Source organism: Aspergillus bombycis, assembly GCF_001792695.1.
Source record: "Aspergillus bombycis strain NRRL26010 chromosome Unknown contig00115, whole genome shotgun sequence".
Taxonomy (NCBI): domain Eukaryota; kingdom Fungi; phylum Ascomycota; class Eurotiomycetes; order Eurotiales; family Aspergillaceae; genus Aspergillus; species Aspergillus bombycis.
The window spans coordinates 43,221-64,797 of record NW_019170117.1 but is presented as its reverse complement, the minus strand read 5'-3'; the positions used below and the strand labels follow the sequence as shown (position 1 = coordinate 64,797).

General features: G+C 50.5%; 8 protein-coding genes across 8 annotated transcripts; 5 read left to right on the top strand and 3 right to left on the bottom strand.

Moving 5' to 3' along the window:
• Positions 1 to 165: 165 nt before the first annotated feature.
• On the top strand, positions 166 to 1,679 carry ABOM_010404 (NAD(P)/FAD-dependent oxidoreductase; the record flags this gene model as incomplete). Its single annotated transcript, XM_022537532.1, has 3 exons — positions 166 to 214; positions 352 to 1,339; positions 1,397 to 1,679. 3 exons carry the CDS (start codon positions 166 to 168, stop codon positions 1,677 to 1,679), a joined length of 1,320 nt encoding a protein of 439 aa, XP_022385042.1.
• An 875-nt stretch (positions 1,680 to 2,554) lies between these two features.
• On the bottom strand, positions 2,555 to 3,496 carry ABOM_010403 (TBP family protein; the record flags this gene model as incomplete). The annotated part of the gene is made up of 3 exons (XM_022537531.1): positions 2,555 to 3,001; positions 3,072 to 3,159; positions 3,225 to 3,496. 3 exons carry the CDS (start codon positions 3,494 to 3,496, stop codon positions 2,555 to 2,557), a joined length of 807 nt encoding a protein of 268 aa, XP_022385038.1.
• Positions 3,497 to 6,525: 3,029 nt separating this feature from the next.
• Positions 6,526 to 8,600, top strand: ABOM_010402 (electron-transferring-flavoprotein dehydrogenase; the record flags this gene model as incomplete). The annotated part of the gene is made up of 3 exons (XM_022537530.1): positions 6,526 to 6,829; positions 6,908 to 8,429; positions 8,501 to 8,600. The coding sequence occupies 3 exons, from the start codon at positions 6,526 to 6,528 to the stop codon at positions 8,598 to 8,600; spliced, it is 1,926 nt and encodes a 641-aa protein (XP_022385037.1).
• A 1,923-nt stretch (positions 8,601 to 10,523) lies between these two features.
• ABOM_010401 (putative pre-RNA splicing factor Srp2) lies at positions 10,524 to 12,018 on the top strand (the record flags this gene model as incomplete). The annotated part of the gene is made up of 6 exons (XM_022537529.1): positions 10,524 to 10,584; positions 10,640 to 10,645; positions 10,710 to 10,870; positions 11,349 to 11,422; positions 11,482 to 11,578; positions 11,638 to 12,018. 6 exons carry the CDS (start codon positions 10,524 to 10,526, stop codon positions 12,016 to 12,018), a joined length of 780 nt encoding a protein of 259 aa, XP_022385021.1.
• A 1,145-nt stretch (positions 12,019 to 13,163) lies between these two features.
• Positions 13,164 to 14,269, top strand: ABOM_010400 (dihydroneopterin aldolase family protein; the record flags this gene model as incomplete). The annotated part of the gene is made up of 2 exons (XM_022537528.1): positions 13,164 to 13,976; positions 14,066 to 14,269. 2 exons carry the CDS (start codon positions 13,164 to 13,166, stop codon positions 14,267 to 14,269), a joined length of 1,017 nt encoding a protein of 338 aa, XP_022385039.1.
• A 1,145-nt stretch (positions 14,270 to 15,414) lies between these two features.
• ABOM_010399 (AGC family serine/threonine-protein kinase) lies at positions 15,415 to 17,175 on the top strand (the record flags this gene model as incomplete). Its single annotated transcript, XM_022537527.1, has 1 exon — positions 15,415 to 17,175. The coding sequence occupies one exon, from the start codon at positions 15,415 to 15,417 to the stop codon at positions 17,173 to 17,175; it is 1,761 nt and encodes a 586-aa protein (XP_022385020.1).
• Positions 17,176 to 17,772: 597 nt separating this feature from the next.
• On the bottom strand, positions 17,773 to 19,386 carry ABOM_010398 (putative cyclin; the record flags this gene model as incomplete). Its single annotated transcript, XM_022537526.1, has 1 exon — positions 17,773 to 19,386. One exon carries the CDS (start codon positions 19,384 to 19,386, stop codon positions 17,773 to 17,775), a length of 1,614 nt encoding a protein of 537 aa, XP_022385019.1.
• A 762-nt stretch (positions 19,387 to 20,148) lies between these two features.
• ABOM_010397 (ELL-associated factor) lies at positions 20,149 to 21,453 on the bottom strand (the record flags this gene model as incomplete). The annotated part of the gene is made up of 1 exon (XM_022537525.1): positions 20,149 to 21,453. One exon carries the CDS (start codon positions 21,451 to 21,453, stop codon positions 20,149 to 20,151), a length of 1,305 nt encoding a protein of 434 aa, XP_022385028.1.
• Between the last annotated feature and the right edge of the window lie 124 nt (positions 21,454 to 21,577).

Below are 21,577 nucleotides of genomic sequence, written 5' to 3'. Positions count from 1 at the left end.
AATCTTTGGTGCTCCTATATCGCTCCGAACATGGAGCCACTATTTTTTAAAGGTCCCCCGAACTTCTCTCTCCGCACCTTTTCTGCGTCTATATCCATTCTGCAGAAAAGGCGCAACGGAGTAGTTCTTTCTTAACGCTGTCATTCCAGTATAACGGCAACAGACATGGCTTTACCACCCAAAATCCTCATCGTAGGTGGAGGTGTCTTCGGATGTGAGTGATGGACATACTGAGCTGGTATTCCCTAATCTTGCTTTTGTTCTTGAGATTTACACAAGCGCAATGCCATTGACTCTTAACAAACCATCATTATGAGTTTACGGCTGCTGACTCTTTGTCCAACCACACAGTATCCACCGCTCTCTCCCTTTCCCGGAGGCACCCCACAAGCGAAGTCACAGTTCTAGAGGCGTCGCCTACAATCCCCAACCCCGAAGGCTCCTCAGTGGACGCCTCACGTATCGTCCGCGCTGACTACTCGCACCCTGTGTACACAAAACTCGCGGACGCAGCCATCGAGCGCTGGCGCAACACTGAATGGGGCGCCGAGGATAACCGATACATTCAGAGCGGACTACTTCTCGTCTACCCTGAAGGAAACACCAATGGCAAGGAATACGCCAGGAAGAGTTACAACAACGTCAAAGAACTGGGAAACGACGTCGAGCTACTGCCATCCAAAAAAGACGTCCTGCGAGTGGCGCACGCATACGGGGAGGAGTTGAATGTGGCGGGTGGCTACGTGAATTGGGGTTCAGGCTGGTCGGACGCCGAAGCCGGAGTTCGATATGCAAAGAAGCTTCTCGACACGGAGGGCAAGGTCACCTTCAAAACCGGGGAAGTCAAGTCCCTCCTCTACGCAGACCAACCCGCCGGTACCTCCCAGCGCAAGGTGACTGGAGTTCTCTTGGAAAATGGATCCTCCCTCACGGCCGACCTGGTCGTTCTCGCGACGGGTGCTTGGACGGGTAAGCTTGTCGACCTCCGCGGCCGGGCTCTCTCAACGGGCCAGGCGGTTGCGTTCGTCCAGATCTCCGACGAGGAGCAGCGGCGGCTGGAGAACATGCCTACTATCCTCAACTTCGCGACGGGCTTCTTCATCATCCCCCCGCGCAAGAATCTGTTGAAAATCGCTCGCCACGCCTACGGCTATGTCAACCCCAAGAATGTACCCGTTCCCGGGGTCGAAGGAGAAACGATGGAAGTCAGTCTGCCGGAACCCGGGGTCCCGGTTCCGTTAGAAGGCGAAGAAGCTCTGAGATCCGCCTTGAGGAATCTGCTACCTAGCATGGGTGACCGGCCATTCATCCAGACTCGAGTCTGCTGGTACACAGACACGTAAGTTGACTCTGAAAAAACCCATAGTGTGAATGCGGGAGATCTAACAAAAACCAGACCCGACGGTCACTTCATCATTACGTATCATCCCGACCACCCGAACCTCTTCCTCGCTACGGGTGGCAGTGGGCACGGGTACAAGTTCCTCCCGGTGCTTGGGGACAAGATCGTCGATGCCATGGAGGGTAAACTTGAGCCGGAGCTGGGCGAGATTTGGAAGTGGCCGGCGGCTGTAGTGGGTGAGTTTGAAGGTGATGGCAGCCGGTCTGGTGCGAAGGGCTTGCGGTTGATGGACGAGCTGGCCAAGACTAAGAAAGCACAGCGGAAGGGCGTCCTGTAATCGGGTGGTACTAAGACTGGACATAAAATATACCCCTGTAGATATACCTTGTATATAAAAAGCCCTATGAAAACTTTCTTACGTGAAACAGTGTATATGAACGTTAACTAGGAGGTTACAGAGCACTGATCTGTTCTTTACCGTTGAAGTTACAAGGAATGTGACCTGTACCAAGTACAGCGGCAGTTACATGAATAGATTACGAGGAACATGTTTGTATGGTTTTCACTCCATTTGGTTCAGAGGCTATCGAGGAAAATTAAAAAGAATCGTGCCACAAGAACCAGGTTCATTGCCTGATTCACCAACCAGCCAGTGCATTCGTCCACTTCCGTTAAAAGGTCTAGAGGAATACCGCAGGAAATTTGCTTCCCATTTGATCCATCATCTTCCGAAAGAGTCGTGAAAACAAATAGCGCTCAGAGAACCACTTCCATACAGACGGAGTCAAGATGAAAGGGCCAGCAGCCGATAGGCAAAAGAACGCAAAAACAAGTAATTAAGAGGGAGCAACCATCGACCAGCGCACAGTACCGCCCCCTTGAATCTGCGGTGTGCGACTTCTAATTGTAGAAAAAGACTTTAGTTTGTTGAAACAGACGACCAGAAACAAACCAAATCGCTAGAACGCCATAGAAATGCTAGCATAAGGAATCGTGATATGCGAGTTCGAGAATAAAGGCAACGACCAAGCCAACGCGACACGTCCTGCCTGGTTCATGATACAATCTCGCGGAGCAAGAAAAGAGACAACAAAAAGAGCAAATGTTAATACATGGGTGCGAAAGGTGAAGGGTAATCCCCCTATGCAAGCGAGCACCGACATTAGTCTTTTTAGACCTTACGGAAATCTTTTCGAATGGTTAGTAACAATGTTACGAACGGGTTGGAATGCAAGGTACTGTACCAGAAAGCACAGGGTAGATTAGCTCGAACGCCTGGTAGATCTCTTCACGGACCTTGGCGCCGGTCAAGACAATCTTGCCACTGACGAAGATCAAAAGTACGATCTTGGGCTTCATCATACGGTAGATGAGACCAGGGAACAGCTCAGGTTCATAAGAACTGAAGTTGTGGTGGCGACTAGCCAAACCTTCTAGGCGAATAGGGAACTTGATGTCACAGGAGCCGACAATGTTCTGGATCTTGAAATCCGTGAACTTGGCATTAAATCCGAGCTTTTGGATGATACGCGCGTACTTCCTGGATGCCAGCTTCGAATCATCCTCTGACTTGGCACCAGTGACAACCATCTTGCCCGAGGCAAAAATCAAAGCGGTGGTCTTGGGTTCACGGATACGCATAATCACGGCCGCGAAACGCTAAGAAAAGAGCAGTTCAGCCACACTATACCCTGAAAATCAAAGCTCAGGGAGGCGTGGGATGCAATACCTTTGGATTGTACTCCGCATTTCTTGCGTGGAGCGCAATAGTCTTCAAATCCAGGCGACAGTCAAGATTTACAGTAGCGACAATATTTCTTAAGAAAGAAGATCCTTGTTCAGCATTCTGGTATACCAGAAGAGACAGCAAGAGTATACTCACTGCAACGTAGGCACAATGCCACTCCCCGGAGTATTGGCACCTGGAGTTGCAACAGGAGTAGCGGGTGTCACCCCGTTGCCGTTGGTGGCATTTCCTCCCTGCTGCTGGCCGTTCACATGTCCGTTTGCACCCTGAAGGCTCATCGCCATGTTTCCATCTTTATCGGAAGGTGGTGTCAAGTCACCAGCACCACCGGGAAAGGACAGAGAGGCAGGAGAAGTGAAGGCCCGGGCCTGCTGCGCGGTGGAGGGATGGGTCGTGAGAGAATCCATTGCGACGTGAGTAGATGATACTCGAGCTGTAGACCAGCCAAAAACTGATTGTATACGAGAGCTTGGATTGGCAGTCTGTTCCCGAAGGACAGTCAGTCAACGTGCAACTCCAGTGTGATAAGAGGACAGGTAGGTAGCATGATCCAAGGGTAAGAATATATTGAGTGAACATATACATAGATGTATGCGACAAGTCGGTCTAGCAACAACACCACATGACCGCCAAGTGAGGCAATATGCGGTCAAAGAAGGCAGAAAAAAATTTTTCGCAGAGGGAAAGCAAGAAAACATACCCTTTGTGGAGATGGACAACTCAATGTCTCCCCGACAGCAAAGCTGCCTTGTAGTTGATCACAGTAAACCGCTTCGTGTAGAAGCGAAACGGGACTGAGTTCAGGGTGAAGTCAAGCAAGACCTCCAACAAGAACAACAATAGAGATGTTGATAGACAGGAAGGGAGAAGGGAGACCTGACCAACAAGCCAAGTATTGCAAGGTGATGTAGAGCAGAGAAGGGAACTAGAAAAGCACAGTGAAGTGTTTTCTAGGATATTAACTCAACAGGGTAACTGTCACAACTATGATGGGGAAAGAGTAATGGACAGCAACGTGAAGGGAGCGGACACAAGAAAGAATATGCGCTTTTTTTTTGGGCAAACAAGGCAAACAACAAAACTTTTTTTTCCCTTTTCTTTTCTTTTCCTTTCCTGGAAGTTCAATGTCTATCTGTAAAAAGAGAGAGTGTGTTTGTTTCTTGCAGTGTGTCGTAAGAAGATGGACACCTGAGGAGTAGAGCAAGGTTGTAAGCTTCCCGTTTCAGTAAGTGAATCTGAAACTGTGGAAGAAAAATATTTTGTTAAATATTTTTCTTTTCCTTTTTACAACCTCCTAAAAAAAGATTTCTTCCCGGAGTCTTTTAGCCACCAAAGCAGAGGATGCTGAAAGCAAAGCTCTGCGACCTGTATCAGGCGGAAGTGTGGAGAGATAGAGGTAGAGGGGAGGGCGGAGAGAAGACGACTGTATGGCGTTCCGGGGCGGTGCCAAGACCAAGATCAAAAATTCCAAGAGCATCAGAAAGTGGGAGGTTGGGCCTTTATATAGGCTGACTCACAGTTGCCCGAGAGTGCTGGCGTCAGGGGGGGGCTGGGCCCGGCGACTGGTGGGCGGCAAAAGCAGCGACGGACGGTCGCGCTCATCCATGGATTCACTCAGACTCTCACTGAATTAGCGCTCCACTAGCGGCTCTTGGGTGGCCAACCCTTCGTCCCAGTGCGATTCCGTCATCTCTGGTTTGTTGATCAACAGGCCCACTCAACGCAATCTGTTTGGGAGCCCCACCAGGTCGTACACGCTCTGTTTGGCTGTTGCCCCCTTACGTATTCTCCCGGTCAGCGCCATGGTTGCAGCCACTGTCGCTTCCTCCAGTCCGCTGTCCTCCTGCTCTCGACGTTCGGTCCCACCGCGCAGCCTATCCATTCCCTTTTTCTTCCAATCATTCCGCGTTGCGGTTCTCGGGGTTTCCCTCACGACGCGCCCTCGTTCCTTTCACCATGCCGCTTTAACTGTAGGCAGCTGAACAAAAATTTCGCCGCTCCCTCTTCCTTTTCCATGGACACAACTTCTTTCCATCGGACTCCTTCTTTCCCTTTACTTTTCTTGCCTTCCTCGGTAAGTAGAGTTCAGAAAAAAAAAATTATACATCATGGCTGAGCGCCCCTATACTATAAAACAAAAAGAGATAAAGGGCAGAAGAAAAAAAAGAAAGAAAGAAAGAAAAACACAAACTTGAAACCTGATCCTCCCTCCCGGCAAAGACTTAAGGGTCGACAGGTAGAAAAAGTCTGCCGTCTCATCCGTAGAGGCTACGGTGTCCTAATTGGACCCTCAACAAGCGCCGCTCGGGACACGGTGGCGCCGACCGCTTTTCCCCAGATCTTTAGCCAAATTTGTGATCCACCGAACTTGCTTTTTTAAACAGAAATGCACATCCCATGATCTGTCATATTATCATAAACATCCGATTTTGTACAGGTGTTCACTCTTCAGTACAGTATTTCCTTTGATAACGCATGGCTTGGTATTTTACATGCCTCGGCGGTATGCTGAATACCATACACCCCATACAGTTGAACGAAACAGTGAAGAGGTGCCCTTTGTGTACATTATTAGGTGTTTGTCAGCATTCCAAAAGTCTTCAACAACACTTTGGGTCTGCAAGTGTGTATGCTGGACCAGTCGTAGTTTCGAGTCCATTCCAGGAATGAAGCTTTTCTTGAACAAAAAGGACGCAAGGCTCGGATGCTGGCGTTTCTTTTCTCCGTCTCATCACATGCCACATCGACAAGAAAGCCATTCGCTGCTACTACTCCTACTAGTACTAGTCTCCGTGCAGTACGCACGAATGGAATGCTTATTTGAATTCCAACTTCTTTTTCTTCCTCCATGGAACTTCACGTGAGATCTTCGTTCATGTGATTGTATAGCTAGTTGACTACTACTACTAGTACCTAGCAGGGGCCGTTTCCTTATCGGTACACCGAGCGTTGAACCTGCACAGACTCTATTACATCTTATCTGGTGAGAATCGATAAGCCTGTATCGGCATCCATATAGATCGAACCGCGGCTCTATGCCCCGGATGTCTCAAGGGGAGGGATACAAGTAGTATGCTATACTTATCGGCTGTATGTCCCCGGTCCTCTGACGGATAGCCGGCCAACAGCGGAACAACGAGGCGGATGTGATTCCTATTGCCGCGATTCCTATTGGCCGTCCTTACCTCGGGTAGGCGGTAACTCAGACTGACCACTAGCCTCCCGCTAAAAGAGGACTTAGTCACCTTTTGATCTTTGCCGGTGACGGAGGGATTTGACCTTGAGTGCTCCAGTACCGATTCTAACCATTCGATCCAATTCCCCTCCCCTCGGGTCCTTTTAACGACGCTGTATACCCCTTGCCATGCATTTGTTCCGCATATAGGACCTCCAAACCGTGTGCTAATCTATTACCACCCTGTTTCCTACCGTTGCGATGGCTTCGAAAGGAGCCGTTTGGCCTCTTTTGAGGCGCGAACTGCGACCAGCTGCCTCCCGATTCTCAAGAGCTTCTTTCTCATCTGCCGCGGCCCCTCTTCGGAGCTCTAGAAGCTCGGCTTTGGCATCAGGCCGGAGGACAACCCGTCAGGCAGCACTCTTCACACCAAGTCGGACTCTCGGCCAATTTCGATGCTTCTCACAGTCGCTATCCAATAAGCTCACAGACGAGGATGGCCATTTTGATCCCCGCCAAGTGGAGAGGGAATCAGACGAGGTCGATGTTTGTATTGTTGGTGGCGGTAAGGATCCTCCCTTTCACTTTGCTCGGTATCCTACTGGAAGATCTAGGTAGCTAACAAAAATTCTCTACCGGTCAGGCCCTGCTGGTCTTGCCGCTGCGATTCGCCTAAAGCAGCTGGCTAATGAAGCTGGTAACGAAGAGTTTCGTGTTATTGTGTTGGAAAAGGCTGGCGAGATAGGCGCACATATTCTCTCGGGCAATGTTCTAGAACCGACCGCTATCAATGAGCTTTTACCAGATTGGCTCTCGGAGGATAACCCCTCAAGATTCGAGGGTGCCACACCGGCCAAAGGAGACAAGATGCGCTTTTTAACTAAGAACTCGGCAATTCCAATTCCTGCGCCACCGCAGATGAACAATCACGGCAATTATATCATCAGCCTGAACGAGTTGACCAAATGGCTGGGTGAGCGAGCCGAGGAACTGGGTGTGGAAATCTACCCTGGCTTTGCTGCCAGTGAGATAGTCTACAAGCCTGATGGATCGGTGCTTGGAGTCGCAACCAACGATCTCGGAATAGGCCGTGATGGCAAAGCCAAGGAAAGTTTCGAGCGTGGTATGGAGTTCCACGCTCGTATAACCCTGCTGGCAGAGGGTTGTCATGGTAGTTTGACAAAGCAGGTTATCAAAAAGTATGACCTCAGACGCGATAGCCAACCGCAAACCTATGGAATCGGTCTGAAGGAAGTCTGGGAAATTCAGCCGGAGAAGTTCAAGTCGGGGGAGATTATTCATTCTTTGGGCTACCCGCTTCCTAAGGACACCTATGGTGGATCTTGGTTGTATCATTTCGGTGATAACATGGTCAGTGTTGGGATGGTGGTTGGTCTTGATTATCCTAACCCGTGGCTCTCGCCATATGGGGAGTTCCAGAAGCTCAAGCACCACCCTCTCTTCAAGGAGGTGCTGGAGGGTGGTAAGTGCATTTCGTATGGTGCTAGAGCCTTGAACGAGGGTGGCTTCCAGTCGATCCCGAAGTGTGCATTCCCTGGCGGTGCCCTGATCGGTGACACTGCTGGATTTTTGAATGTTCCTAAGATCAAGGGTACCCACTCGGCTATGAAGTCGGGTATGCTGGCTGCTGAATCCGCTTTCTCGGCATTGCAGGGTAAGGCGGACGATGGAACCGTTTTCCTATTTGACTATGAGGATGCTCTTCGAAAGTCGTCGATCTGGAAGGAGCTGTATGAGGTGCGCAACATGAGACCTTCCTTCAGTACTCCGCTCGGCCTTTACGGTGGCATCATGTATTCCGGGTTGGAAGCCTACCTTTTCAAGGGCAGGACCCCATGGACGCTCAAGCATCACGGTACAGATGCTGCAGCCACCAAGCAAGCTTCTGAGTGCGAGAAGATCGAATACCCCAAGCCGGATGGCGTAATCAGCTTCGATATTCTGACCAGCGTCAGTCGGACCGGGACCAATCACGAGGAAGATCAGCCGGTACACTTGCAGGTGGCAGACTGGGACAAGCATAAGGACATTGCTTGGCCTAAGTACAAGGGGGTTGAGAACCGGTTCTGCCCCGCTGGAGTGTATGAATATGTTGAAGATTCGACCAAGGAGCACGGTGTTCGGTTCCAAATCAATGCTCAGAAGTAAGTGATTCCCGACTTTCTATTTTCTTTCTTTCTTTCTTTCTTTTGTTCGGTACTAATCTTGCCTTTAGCTGCATTCACTGCAAGACCTGTGACATCAAGGTGCCAACACAAGACATCAATTGGCAAACCCCTCAAGGTGGTGAGGGTCCTAAATATTTCATGACCTGATCGACTCCGGTATTGGAACTAGTAGGTATGGTCTCCACTAGGTAATTTCCACTGTCGTATTTCGCCTTGTATAAAATAAAAGCAGCTGATTGGATTGGGCCGGGTTACTGTATATAGATTTTGTTCAAGTATCTCTGTTTCTTCTTTTATGGTAGTGACTTACTTCACAATATATTCTGGTGGGATAGAGAATGGGAACCACAGAAAACCAAATAAAAATAATATTTCATAGTATGATCCCCTACAGATGAAGTGGAGGACTTGGTACTGCGACTTTACAGCAATCTACCTCTAATCGGTCTTGCGGCTCAACCCCGTGGGGATTTGCTGGGACGGAACCGTGGAAATACCTCGAAAGGTACGGTGTATTCCGAGTATATCCTGCGCAGTAGGACCCATTTGGATGTATGTACATACAAACATACATACAAACATGTACTCCGTACCAATACCAGTGAGGATACAATACCATGTTATGACATCTCACAGGCAATGTGCATGTAATCGATGACTTCGGTGTGTGCGATTCAATCTCTTCTCGGAAAATAAGAGAGAGAACCTTGGAGAGAGAGAGAGAGAGAGTAATAGTATCCTTTATTCTCCGAGCCAGAAGCTACAGTTGACCGTCATGAACCCCTTGACTAGTGTCTGTCTAGATTGAATGCATACACAATACTGCTCTTTTTCTATTTTCCATTGATGCATACAGTCTGATTGGAGGTCAACACAAGGCTGGCATTTCATTGATTGTCCTTGGCTGTCGGCGGGGCCACGTGGACCCGCCAGCAAAAAAGTGAGGCGAAGGCTCTCGTCACGCTGTTTGGCTCAACTGATTTTGCATTGTTTCCCTCCAGCTGGAAAGCTCCAAGAGACAAGTCACTTTGCCTTGGTCACTGTTGGTACGGGGTACTTGACGTCTCTTTTCTCAGTTTATTTTTAAACTTTTGGTTCTTGCCGTTTCGCCTGGCGGTCAACACAGACCATCTCTCTGTGTCTTTCTCTTTTACTCTGCCACCCTCTACCCTTTCCCCTCTCCTTATCCTCCTCTCGCGCACTCTCTTCGTTCTCTGCTTCTGCTATCTAGCTTTAGTATTCTGTTGGCCGATAATCTAACATTGGAAGGGTCATCCTTCAGCGATTTAAGTTAAGCCACCGAGATCCCCATTGCCCTCTAATTAGGCGCCACCAGCAACCTTCTGGACCAACGTCCCACTTGGGGATTCAGGAACAATAGCCATTATTCCGTTAGGACCGCGGCCCTCTTGATACCAAGGTCTCGTCTTACCCCTGGTTTACGTCGAATACCGCCGTTTTATCTGGAAGTGATTTTCTTCGTCGTTGTCTTTTGGCCGTTGCGGGTCCTGAGGCCAGAACTATCTTACTCGGGTTTCTCATTGATCAGTACTAGACGCCATTCTTCTTTGCCCGTCATGACTGAAGTGTCGTCCACACGACTTTATCTCGGGAATCTTCCCCGCAATGGTATGCAGCCGTTTATCAATCCCCTCTGAAAGGTACCCCTCGATTCTCCAGCCCGATCGGAATGTTGCCCATTTAGTCTGCTGCGCCCCAAGTACCAGGATGCTCCGATGGATCGCCAAGGCTCTCCTCTCATTTGGCCCTGATGCGCAACAAAGGGACTTGCGCTGCACCCGCTGTTTTCTCTCAACGCTCGCCAGGTGCCTGGCTGATAGAGGGAACTGGCACTTATTCTTTGTCCCTCTTTCATTTGTTAAAGCACTTCCAACTCCGGATTGGCAACCCATAACACACTCTGGATAACTTTGTTATATTTGATTGCAATGAGCTAACCTTTTCTCGCGGCGCCCTGCGTGGGCGCATGGGAGGTCTTCAGTCACCAAGCAGGATATCGAAGAACACTTTAGTACCCATGGCTCCGGAAAGATTACTGAGATTAAGCTTATGAATGGTTTCGGATTCATTGAATACGAAGATGCGATGGATGCTAGAGATGTCGTACCAGGTAGGAGCTTGGCCCCCGACGGCGCGTATATATGGCTAATATTATTATTCTTCAGCGTTCCGTATGTATTCAGTTTCGCACCGGTTCCTGGGGTAATTGCGCTTCTGACCAAATCCTCTATACAGATGGCAGTGATTTCAAAGGCGAACGACTCACTGTACAATTCGCGAGGGGGCCACGTCGCAAGGAGAACTTCCCTGGCCCAATGGACCGTCCTAATATGCCTCGTCCCCGTCGCACGGTCTACCGTATGATGGTTTCTGGACTCCCGGAAACAAGTTGGCAGGTTAGCAGCCCATGTCTATTTTTCTCAGGATTCCCGGAACGCCGTGCACTTTGGCCAATAAGTGCATGACAAGCTGCCCCGCTTTTCCCCCGATTTTCCTTTGTCTCTTGCCCTGTTCGCATGGATAGCACTCCCTAAGGATTCGACTCGGCCATGGTACAACCTCCTAATTATGGCATTTGGATATCCTCCCCGGTGGAGGAACGATTCCAACCCTAGCACCCACAGTACTTCCAAGGCACGCTCCATGGACCTCAGCTGCCTTGGGAGCTGTGGTAGGCTAGGCGTTGGAAGATCCCATTTGGACGGAATACCCACTAGCAGCATGGATTTAGGCCGTTTCTGGAGCTCCCATTAGTTTGGTGAAACCGTGGCTCGAATCTGTTTCCTTTTGTATTCTGTTTCATGCGTCCCCGTTGGATATTCCCGGACTCCACTATTGCACCAGGAAATCAACTCACACCACGGAATTCTCTAGGACCTTAAAGACTTCGCACGTGGAGCGGGTCTTGATGTCGTTTACTCGGAAACTGGCCGTGAACTTGGCAGAGGGTGGGTGAATTCATAATAACCAGGACGGCTCTAGGACCCTGTTAACACTAATCCTCAAGGTTCGTTGAATTTGAGACTGCGAATGACCTGAAGACTGCCATTGAGAAGCTCGATGGACGTGATTTCAAAGGCTCCCGAGTGAGCTGCGTGGCAGATGTAAGATCCAAATTGCGCCTAAGGAGCTGGGATGAGGTCCTCATTTTGAAATCCTTTAGATCCAGCCTGTTGACGAGCGCCCTTTCCGTGATCCTTACCGGTCTCGGTCCCCTCGCCGGAGCTATCCACCCGTAGATGAGTACGACCGGAGATTCCCTCCACCTCGGGGCTACAGTCCTCGTGCTCATTACCGGGAGCGGTCACCAGTTCCAATGCGCCGGGATTACTATGACCGCGATGGCTATGGACGCCGTACGCCCCCCCGTCCCCGTATTGATGATTATCCACCTCCACGTCGACCCTATGAAGACCCCTATGATGTCCGTCCACCGCCGCCTCCTCGGTATGAGGATCCCTATATGCCACCAAGGCCCTACGGACGGCCTCGAAGTCCCCCACGGGGTGAATATGTGCCCTATGACCGTCGTGGTTACTGGTAAATACCTGTCTCTCGTGATTTGGTTGTCTTGAATGCATGGCGGATACCCATGTGCTTTGTGTTCATTCCCCCCGTTTTTTTTCCTTCCCGTGTTCCTTTGTGCTTGCTTGATTCCACTTTCCCCTACCTTTCAAAAGGAATCGGTTGCGATCCCAACCTACCCTCATTTCCTGGAATGGACGCACCGAAGATGCGACGTGCCTGTTGTCGAAAATTTCTGTTTATTGCTTGACGTGAGGACAATTTCTGAGGCCCTTGAGCACTTACTAGAAACCCCCGAAATTCAAAGGAAAAGGTATGCGACGACAGTCTAGTTACTGTCTATCTCTTAGCGCCCCGCACGCTTTCTTCGAGATGTGGTACATTTTCCTGGTGGTTGGCCAGCGCTGCGCCGGGTGTTGTGGATAGGGCCATCTTTTGTTCCTGCGGCATACATGATTCCCTGATATGATATGATATGGACCAGTTTACGAGGATATTGTACATTGACCAACCAAGTCTATCGCTTGTTTACTCTACGGGAGGTCTGGATGTGTATTAATAGGATTACCGGAGCTACCGTTATGGAGTCACTGACCGATGAAATACGTAAACACATGCGCGGGGCACGGACGGGTGGTAGGCCCCGTATCAATTTCACCCCGAGTGCCCGGAGTGCTGAAGTAGTATGGATGTACTATCTAACTTTTGTTGGCTTATGAAACAGTGGCGGATGACCAACTCCAGCCGGGGTTCACTGAGCTGGGGCGAGAAATTTGGGTGGAGATAACTCTAAGTTGATGTGGTGTTCAGTTCATACCGGCGTAATATTTGTCGAAGCTCCCCGCGCTAAAGAACCCCACCATCTTTCTTTCTCAATTCTCCGGACACAGAACCACGAGAAGCAACCGCAATTGATCAAGAGCTGCTTGCGTTGGAAAGTAGTCTAGGCGAATTATCTGTTCCCTGCGATGAGCATTTGCTAATTCTTCGGTACAACTTTTCTACCAATTGTTGTCAGAGACATTCAGGTGTACTGACGTCAGAGCTATCTTAGCTTTCGCTTGCAAGGACGCCAGCTGCGAGCAGAGAACCACCCGCCCATCTTTTCTCTTTCTTTCTCTTTTGCTTAACGGTTACCAGCTGTGAGCTTTTATTACGATTACAATGGCTGAACAGCGAGTGAATGTTCATATACCGTCTTACCCTGCCGTCCTAGATAGCGTGCGACTCCGTGATATTGAGCTCCCTCTCCCTGCTGCACCAGAGGCATGGCATCGGCTTGGGAAGTCGCAGCCGTGCACTGCATCTCTGAAATTATCTTACTCGTCGGCCGTTGCATCCGCTAATGCGGATGATGTCTCTCTTTCTATCGACTATGGGAAGCTTTACCGCCGGTTAGAAGAAGATATTCGCAATATGGGGCAGCATGAGGAACATCCAGGGAAACGGATGATTAGCCTGGAAGGCAACCGACGAAATTCGATGATGAAGAATGATGCTGGTCAGGATGTGCGACTGACAGCAGCCATTGTTGCGAACTGCAGCTTAGGGTTACTCGATGAGACTACGGCCGGGGTTAGGAGAATGTCACACTTGCACAATGCCGCCAATCAAGCACCACCCTTGGCATCCCCCATTGACGGCGTCTTTGGTCGATGTGAGGTTTGGCTAAATCTCCCCAAGGCCCTGCTGCGCGCGGAAGAAGGCCTGAAATACCGCAGCGTCACGGTTTGGGGTTACAAGCAAGACAACGAAGTCGTGGGCAATCTTCAGGACTCTGAACGGTGCCCTGTGGTTCTGGAAGAAGAATTCCGCATTGACGGTATAAGATGCCATTGTATCCTTGGTGTCAATTCCCATGAGAGAGTTGAGAAGCAGGCTGTGATCGTTTCGCTGGAGTTTAAAGGCCCGGGCCAGTTGGCATGGGGATCAACTGTGGTAGACACTTACCAGGAAATGACTAGGACTGTCGCAGAGGTTAGTTCTTTTATTTTTTTTGTCCGTACCATCAAGGTGCAGTTGTCTATGCTGGGCCGTTACTAATTTGAGATATCCACGTCTGGTAGCGCGTTGAGGAAACCACTTTCCAAACCGTGGAGGCACTAGCGACTTTTGTCGCGCGCATAGTGACAGTTGAATTCGCCAACGAGCGCGTGACAGTTCGAGTAGAGAAGCCTAGCGCGTTGGCCTTTGTGGGAAGATCAGGCATAGAGATCACCCGGTCCCAGTCATTCTTTGAAAGATCTGAGATGGATGGAGGGCGGGTATAGAGCCTAGTCTTGCAGCTTGCTATACTCAATATCCTCTCCGCGGTCCGCCCTAACACCGTCCATGACGTCACTTGAGACCTGCGATGGACTCCGCAGCCAATTCGTAGTCAGATCTACCAAGCTACTACCAACATAATTGTAACGGTTGATGTTTCTGTCTGTTGAATGAGGTAAAAGTAGGACCCAATGACTGCCGCACGTGAAGACCCGCGGTCCCTGATCGGGTTAGTGCCGCTTAGCACCGGAACACGCTGATTGGCCCCCGGGGTACATGGCCAAGCTGACTTTTTTTTTAAATCAAGTAATAATAATTAACATCTCCTCCGACTGGAAGCCCCAAGCGGTCACACTTTCTCGCTCGCTCTCTCTCTTCTCTCTCTCTCGCTTCCTCTTTGTAATCCAGGAGTTGGTCCCGGAAGACAATCCCATACTTCCTTTCTTCGGTGTCCCCGGATATTAATCCATTCAATAATCACAAACATTCGTACTGCCACTTCTCTATGTGCTTGTCTGCGCCCACACTTTTACACTCCGATATCGTTCGCTTCGCTGGCCGCGCTGCCAACGCTCGCTTTGTTTCCCTGATCACCAACAACAGCTCGACTGGTGTATACTCCCTAGGGACTACCGCGCTGGCTGGATCTCGGGTTGTATCATCTGCCCGGTTTCCCGAACCCTCTGTCGACAAGGTGAATTGGCTAGGGGTCCTTGGTCCGTCCTGAACAAGGGCGGACGGTAATTTGCTGCTTTTGAGCATCCGGTGCAATCAGTCAAGCCCACCCGGCTGAGCAGAAGTAGGATCTATCGCGAAAAAGTACGCGTGGTTCATAATTGTTTACTCCCCTTGCGTTGGTGTTTCGCAACTCTTGCCCTGAATACCCCACTTTCGTGCGTCCGAGGGCAAAACCGGTCTAACCTGTCTGTTCCATAATCAGATACTTCTTGATAGGTCTCACAAGTGCATATCGACTGATCTATGCCTGAGTGCATGTGATATCTCTTCGTTTACGCATTGTGCTTATCGGTGCCTCTTCGCTTTTAGATCTGTCGTCATTTTGGGTGTGACATTCCCTTTTCGGATAATCTTTGGATAACGCAAGGAAAAGGGAGATACATCAAGCTTTAGTGAAGAAAAGCAAACGAAGATGTCGAGCACATTGCAGGATGATCTCTCGGTCGGTGACGTCTTCAGCCCTCAAGCTGACATGTCGCAACCCCGCGATGAGGTCAGCTTGAACAGCAACCAAACCGTCAGCTTTCGAATGAGTGATGCTAGCCCTGACCGCAAACAAGGGCTTTCCGAGAAGGGTGCCCGTGGAGGCAACCCTTTCCCAGCACCGAAACTGAATGCGAATCCGCTCCCCGGAAAGGTAGACCGACGAAAGAAGAAAAAGCAACAAGCCGCCCCAGCAATCTCCACCGTTCGTGGTTTTACCCCCTTGGGTTCTGGCGATGAGGACTCGGATTTCTCGGCCTCTAGTTCACGCGCGCTGCGCTCTTCAGCGCGACCGGGTAATAGCCCAATGTCACAGCCAGCTTCAGGCCATGGTGTTAGCGCTTTAAAACTTCAGCTCGATTCGCTGAATTTGTCCGGAGACCGCTCTCTCCAAGGCGCGCCAAGTGATATCGGTTCCGAGGCACAAAGCAACGCAAGTGTATGCTCGGACAGTGACCAAACAGAGGTTCTGACCAGCTATGAGGTGCCTCTGGAACACGACTACGTCAGCGCTGATGCTGTAGCAGAGGAGAAGTCGTACAATACGTCAAGTGTTACGGATATGCGCACCCAGCTTTGCCGGAAGATGACCACAGACGACTTTGAGCCCCTACTCTGTCTGGGCAAAGGCTCTTTTGGTACCGTCCTGTTGGTGCGTCATACGCTCACAGGTAAGCTTTATGCTCAGAAACAGTTCCAGAAGGCCTCAATCACCGTCCATAAAAAGCTCGTGGAGCAGACCAAGACAGAACGTATGATTCTGGAGAGCGTCAACCGCCATCCGTTTGTTGTCAAGCTTTTCTACGCTTTTCAGGACCATGAGAAACTCTACCTCATCCTGGAATACGCCCAAGGTGGCGAGCTATTCACGCATTTAGCCATGGAGCGCATGTTCGATGAAGATGTGGCGGCCTTTTATATGGCGGAAATGGTCCTTGCGCTCGAGCATCTGCATCAGAACGTCGGTGTGATTTACCGTGACCTGAAACCTGAAAATTGCCTTTTGGACCACGAGGGCCACCTTCTGCTGACGGATTTCGGTCTTAGCAAGATATCTGCCAATGATGATGACCGCTGCAACTCTTCGCTGGGGACCATTGAATATATGGCCCCAGAGGTCATCCAGGGCAAGCCATACGGCAAAGCTTGCGACTGGTGGTCCCTTGGGGCATTGGCATACGATCTTCTCACAGGATCACCCCCGTTCAAAGCCAATAACAACGCCAAGCTGCAGGAGAAAATCCTGAAGCAGAAGCTAACCCTGCCCTACTTCCTTGGCCCGGACGCCAAAGACCTGTTGACCCGTCTCCTTCGCAAGGAGCCATCCAAGCGTCTTGGATACCATATGCCCAAAGATCTCCAGACGATCAAGAACCACCGGTTCTTCCGCAAGATCAACTGGAAAGCTCTTGCGCGCCGTGCAGTCACACCTCCGATCGTCCCTGTTGTCACGGATCCTGCACTTGCCGAGAACTTCTCGGACGATTTTACTCATCTGCCACTGAGCCCGATCGTTGCTTCTGCCGGCTTCGATGATCACTATGCCGCTCACCAGCGCAGCAGCCAGCGTCCCATGTCATCTGGCTACGACGTCATGGGAGAAGAGAGCAACCCCTTCGGAGGATTCAGTTTCGTCGCTTCCAGCAGCTTGCTTGATCACGGACTGGGCATCGCGACTAAAGGGTTTTGACTCGCTCTGCGCGTCCCTAGCCTGCGGGACGAAACCCAGACTATGGCAACGGGTATCTTTCGTTTGTCCGTCTATTTCCACGGGACAGCACTGGTAAATCTAGCTTCAATGGCATCCATACTGGCTTCCGTACACATATCCTTACGTCCCCTGCGTAGTTTTTCATCTATAACGTATATGTGTCGGATAGAATTGCTCCAAATTTTGCGACAGACCAACACCCACCCAGAGCTACAACGATGTATTATACTAACGCCAGCCAACCAAAGCAGTGTAACAGAAGTAGCCAGTAATATTGACCTAGGTAGCAATAAATTACAAACATAATTTCCTAAGTTTTCTTTTCTGTTTCTTTTCGTCTTCCTGTAATGACATTATATCATCGAGATATTCAAACCGATGATTCTGTATACTTCGTTTTGCCCCCATCCACACTACGTAGAAATATTTACTGTACAGTGTAGCTAACGAACCCGCCGGACTAAGAATAGACGATGGAATAGGATGTCCAGTGATATAAGCCATGTTATAGCAAAGATATAGCTGTTTTTAAGGTGTTGTAAAGATGCAGAGGAGTCCGTAAAGAACTTATAATGACTATAGCTCGCCCTCTTCGCTTCCTCCGCCTTCTTCGTCCTGGTCTGGTGGCGGAGGAGGCGGGGGTGGTTGTTGGTTCTGGGGCATATCGGAGGAAGGAGGAGGGGGTGGTGGAGGGTGTTGCTCGTCGGCGGATTTTCTGCTGGTGGAGGAGAGGTCTGAGCGACGTCTTCGACTGGAGTCTTCGTGTTCGCGGTATCGGTCTGAGTTGCGTCGGTCTCGGGGCGGGGGTCCGCCTTGGGGAGTGGTCATGTTTTGGGATACGATTTCGTCGATCCGTTGTTGAATTGGGTCGTCAACTGGAGCGTTTGGGCGTGCGCCGCTACCGCTTGGACGGGGGTCGCTGTCCCGACGGGGGAATGTTCGCGGGGCGGGAGGTAGGGGGTGTTGGTAGCGGTGAGGAGGGGGAGGGAGATGACCGTTTGTGTGGTGGCGGTCGTGGGGGAGTGGGCGTGTCCCTGTTGATTGGGGAGCTGTTGGTCCCTGGGAGGAATTGAACGACGTCGAGTTGGATGGGTTCTTTTCGGCCGAAGCCTCTTGTGCGGCGGCGTCTGAGCCCATGCGTGGTCGTTTCGGAGATCGTTCGCCATTCGTCGGTCCTTGGTCGTGCGGAACCGGTGGCTCTTCTGAGCGGCCCTGGGCTTCGTCTTCGGGCTCTCTCGACCGCTTCCGTCCATTCGTGGTGTCTGTTTCACGCAGGGTACCAGCCGGGCTGCCAGCGCGCGGGATCCTGGTCTTCTCAGTACCCTCGTCTGCGAAGATGGGGGTGGTCGGGTAGTACTGGCTATGTTTCTGCATGGCATTGTTCTCGTACAATTGTGCCATTCTTGTGCACGCGCGACGCACCTGTGCCAGATCCACGTCGACCTGCTCCCACCATGGCCGGCCAGAGACATCGTCCTCAAATGCCACATCGCAATGTTGGGCGGCAGCGTAAAGGGCGGCAGCAGCAATGTTCCTAGGCGAGAATTGCAGGCAAAGAACGGTGAACATAGAGTCGTTGACGAAGGCCCAGGCAGCGTTGCGGAGGGGTTTGTTCTCGTTGACGCCGAAGTAACAGATGAAGTCGTAGAGGATGCGGTAGGGCTGTTCAAGTTGGAGATCGAAGCAAAGGGCTTCCAGAAGGAGGTCCTCATGGTGCAGAATCGTATCTCGCCATTTCCAGAACTCCTTAGATTGCTCGTCCACGACCAGGTTGGGTTGTTTCTGCGCTACCCGACAACATGCGACTACCAGTTCTCTCATCCTCCGCACATTCTCCTCCACTTTCGTCGATAGGAATAACGCGGTGGCAGCAATCGGATAAGGATGCATTCCCGGTCGTTGCGGCAGGTCGACCATGCTGTAGCGCATGAAAAACCGGTGAAGGTATACGGCAGCAGTTGCAATGGTGAGCTGGGGCAATTTTAACATAATGCCCACTTGAGTGATGAAATTGACCCCTTTACTGCGACTTGTATGTTCTGCCTCCAGGGCCATACCGTCGAGTTGCGACGGCGCACGCGTGAGCTCCTCATCTGTGAAAAGCCATTGGACTTGTGTCGCAAGAAGGACGGGGTTCGACGGCGCGGGCACAGGTCGCTTCTCCGACGGTTGTGATGTTGTGGACGCCATGAAAAATTGTGTTGTCACCCTTGCAGGAACAGGATATCTCTGGAGGCGGTTAAGGTCGATGATATGGACAAGAGAAAGAACCCAAGTTCAAATGACTACAAGTAGGCAGTATCAACCATTTAGTCGTCCAGTGAGACCAAAAGGAAGGACAAGAAGCGCCGAAGCTCCGTCCTCTGCTGACAACCAGAAGCTAAAAGTAAGTTATTAACAGATCAGATCAACCATGGCGCGAGAGACCTTTCATCGCATCGTGGGCCGAACCCGGATTCAAGGCCAATCGCACTGTTGTGTTGTTGTTAGGATGGGGCCTCTGCTCAGAGACCGGAGAAAGATAAGAGAGAAGGTAGTAAAGAAATCAAAAGGGCTCAAAGAATGGAGGCAAAGCGGTGGAATTTGGTCGGTAGAGGATTCTCTCCCCTGCAGATCTGGCGGTGGTTTTTTGTTGGAGTTCGAATCGTCCGCAGCCGGACAAATGCGTGATCTGAGATCGGATCATCGAGTTGTTCCGGCCTGGACTCCCCAGAACAACTCATTTACATGCATCAATCAACTCGAAATATACATAATGGTATTGGAACTATTCTAATCCTCTATACAGGTTGGGATGCAATAGGTGGTATCACTGCTATCAATAATTGTAAAACTCCATTGAGTTTATTATTCCGCTCCAAACTCCAAATGAACGCCATGCTTATATATGGTTTTGAAACATGAAAACAAGAAACACACAACTATTCCAACTATGCAAAGATAAATGGAGGATTACTCCTCCTCGCTGACTTCACTCTCGTCATCGCTAGGAGCATTATAATGGTGCAATGACTGATGACTTCTAGCTTCCTCTTCCCGAGCACTTTCTTCGAATGCAGCTTCCATTTCTGCCGCCAAAGCGTCATCGTCCTCAACCTCATCTTCACCAGCTTGCGCATTGTAACTAGACTCTACCCTTCCGGAACGAGCAGGTATCCCGCCGTGCCCAGCAGGGGAGGGCAACCGGAGATCCTCAATATCCTCATCTTCATCGTCATCATTATTTGCTGGTGTATTGTTGGAAGAGAAGTGAGCAGGGTCAATTCGGAACGCAGGTCGAGAAGGTGGCGGTGAGCCCATATCAATGATGAGGTCTCCGTCAATGATGATGTTAGACCCGGGTGAAGGAGCTGGCTGTTGGGATAACAAAGCGCTGCTTCCATTTTCGAAGGATGGGGATTTGGCTGCCTCGACTGTGACATTTTCAGCAGGCGCCTTCTCTTTCCCGCCCTCATCGCGAGGTACAGGCTTGGAGCTTGTCTTAGGGGTCCCTGCGCTGTCATGCTTGGCCGGCTTGGCAGGCTTCGGGAGACGAAGAGGATTAGACTGGGTTTTAGGACGAGGCTTCGGGCTAGGCTTCGGACTCGGTGTGGGTTTGATAGTCGCAGGCATTAATGGGGTGTTGGCTTTGCTTGTGTTATAATGAGGTTCTGGTGTAGCGTTGTCTGAGACCGACTTATCGTCGTCGGCGTTCTCCTTAGGAAGGAAATGCCGGAAGTCGTACGGATTAGTGTCATCTGCTGGACCATCGTCATTCCCACTGGCATGGTCTGAACCCCGATCGTCTCCAAAGCCTTGATCATCCTCTTGCAAAGTCCGAAGCTGGTCATACTTTTCTAGCACTTGCTTCTCTGTCTTCGCCGGAGCCGAGCGGAGGTTAAAATTGAGCTGTGCCGTAACCGGCTCCAGAACAAAGGCCTTTCGATGGGAGTCGAACACCAGGACCAGGTTTCGCTCTTCAGATTCTGAAACAGCTTGTTCTGGGTCAACACTACCTTGGTAAGAATAGGTCAAAGTGTTCTGATCAGCATTCGGGGCTTTATCCGTAATGGTAAGGTTGTAGTGGTCCCTCGATTGCGACGATCTAGTAATGGTTTGTTGCGCGGTCGCGGACTTTGTCTTGTAATTGTATTGGATGTTGACCAGCTTCGACAGTGAAGCACCATTTTTCCCTAAAAGCCTCTCACCCAAAATAATGGGGTACTCGGCCTGTTTGGTGGGATCGATTAATCCGGTTGAGAGAGCGGAGGCGGCCATCGGTAGAAGGTTTGACCACGGTGGGTGAATTTATATCCCGAAGCTGCTGTTCAATGTCTTGTTGTCTTTTGTCCGCACCGACTATAGGGAGACTTGCATTCCTCTGTGTAAGTATAGACAGGTC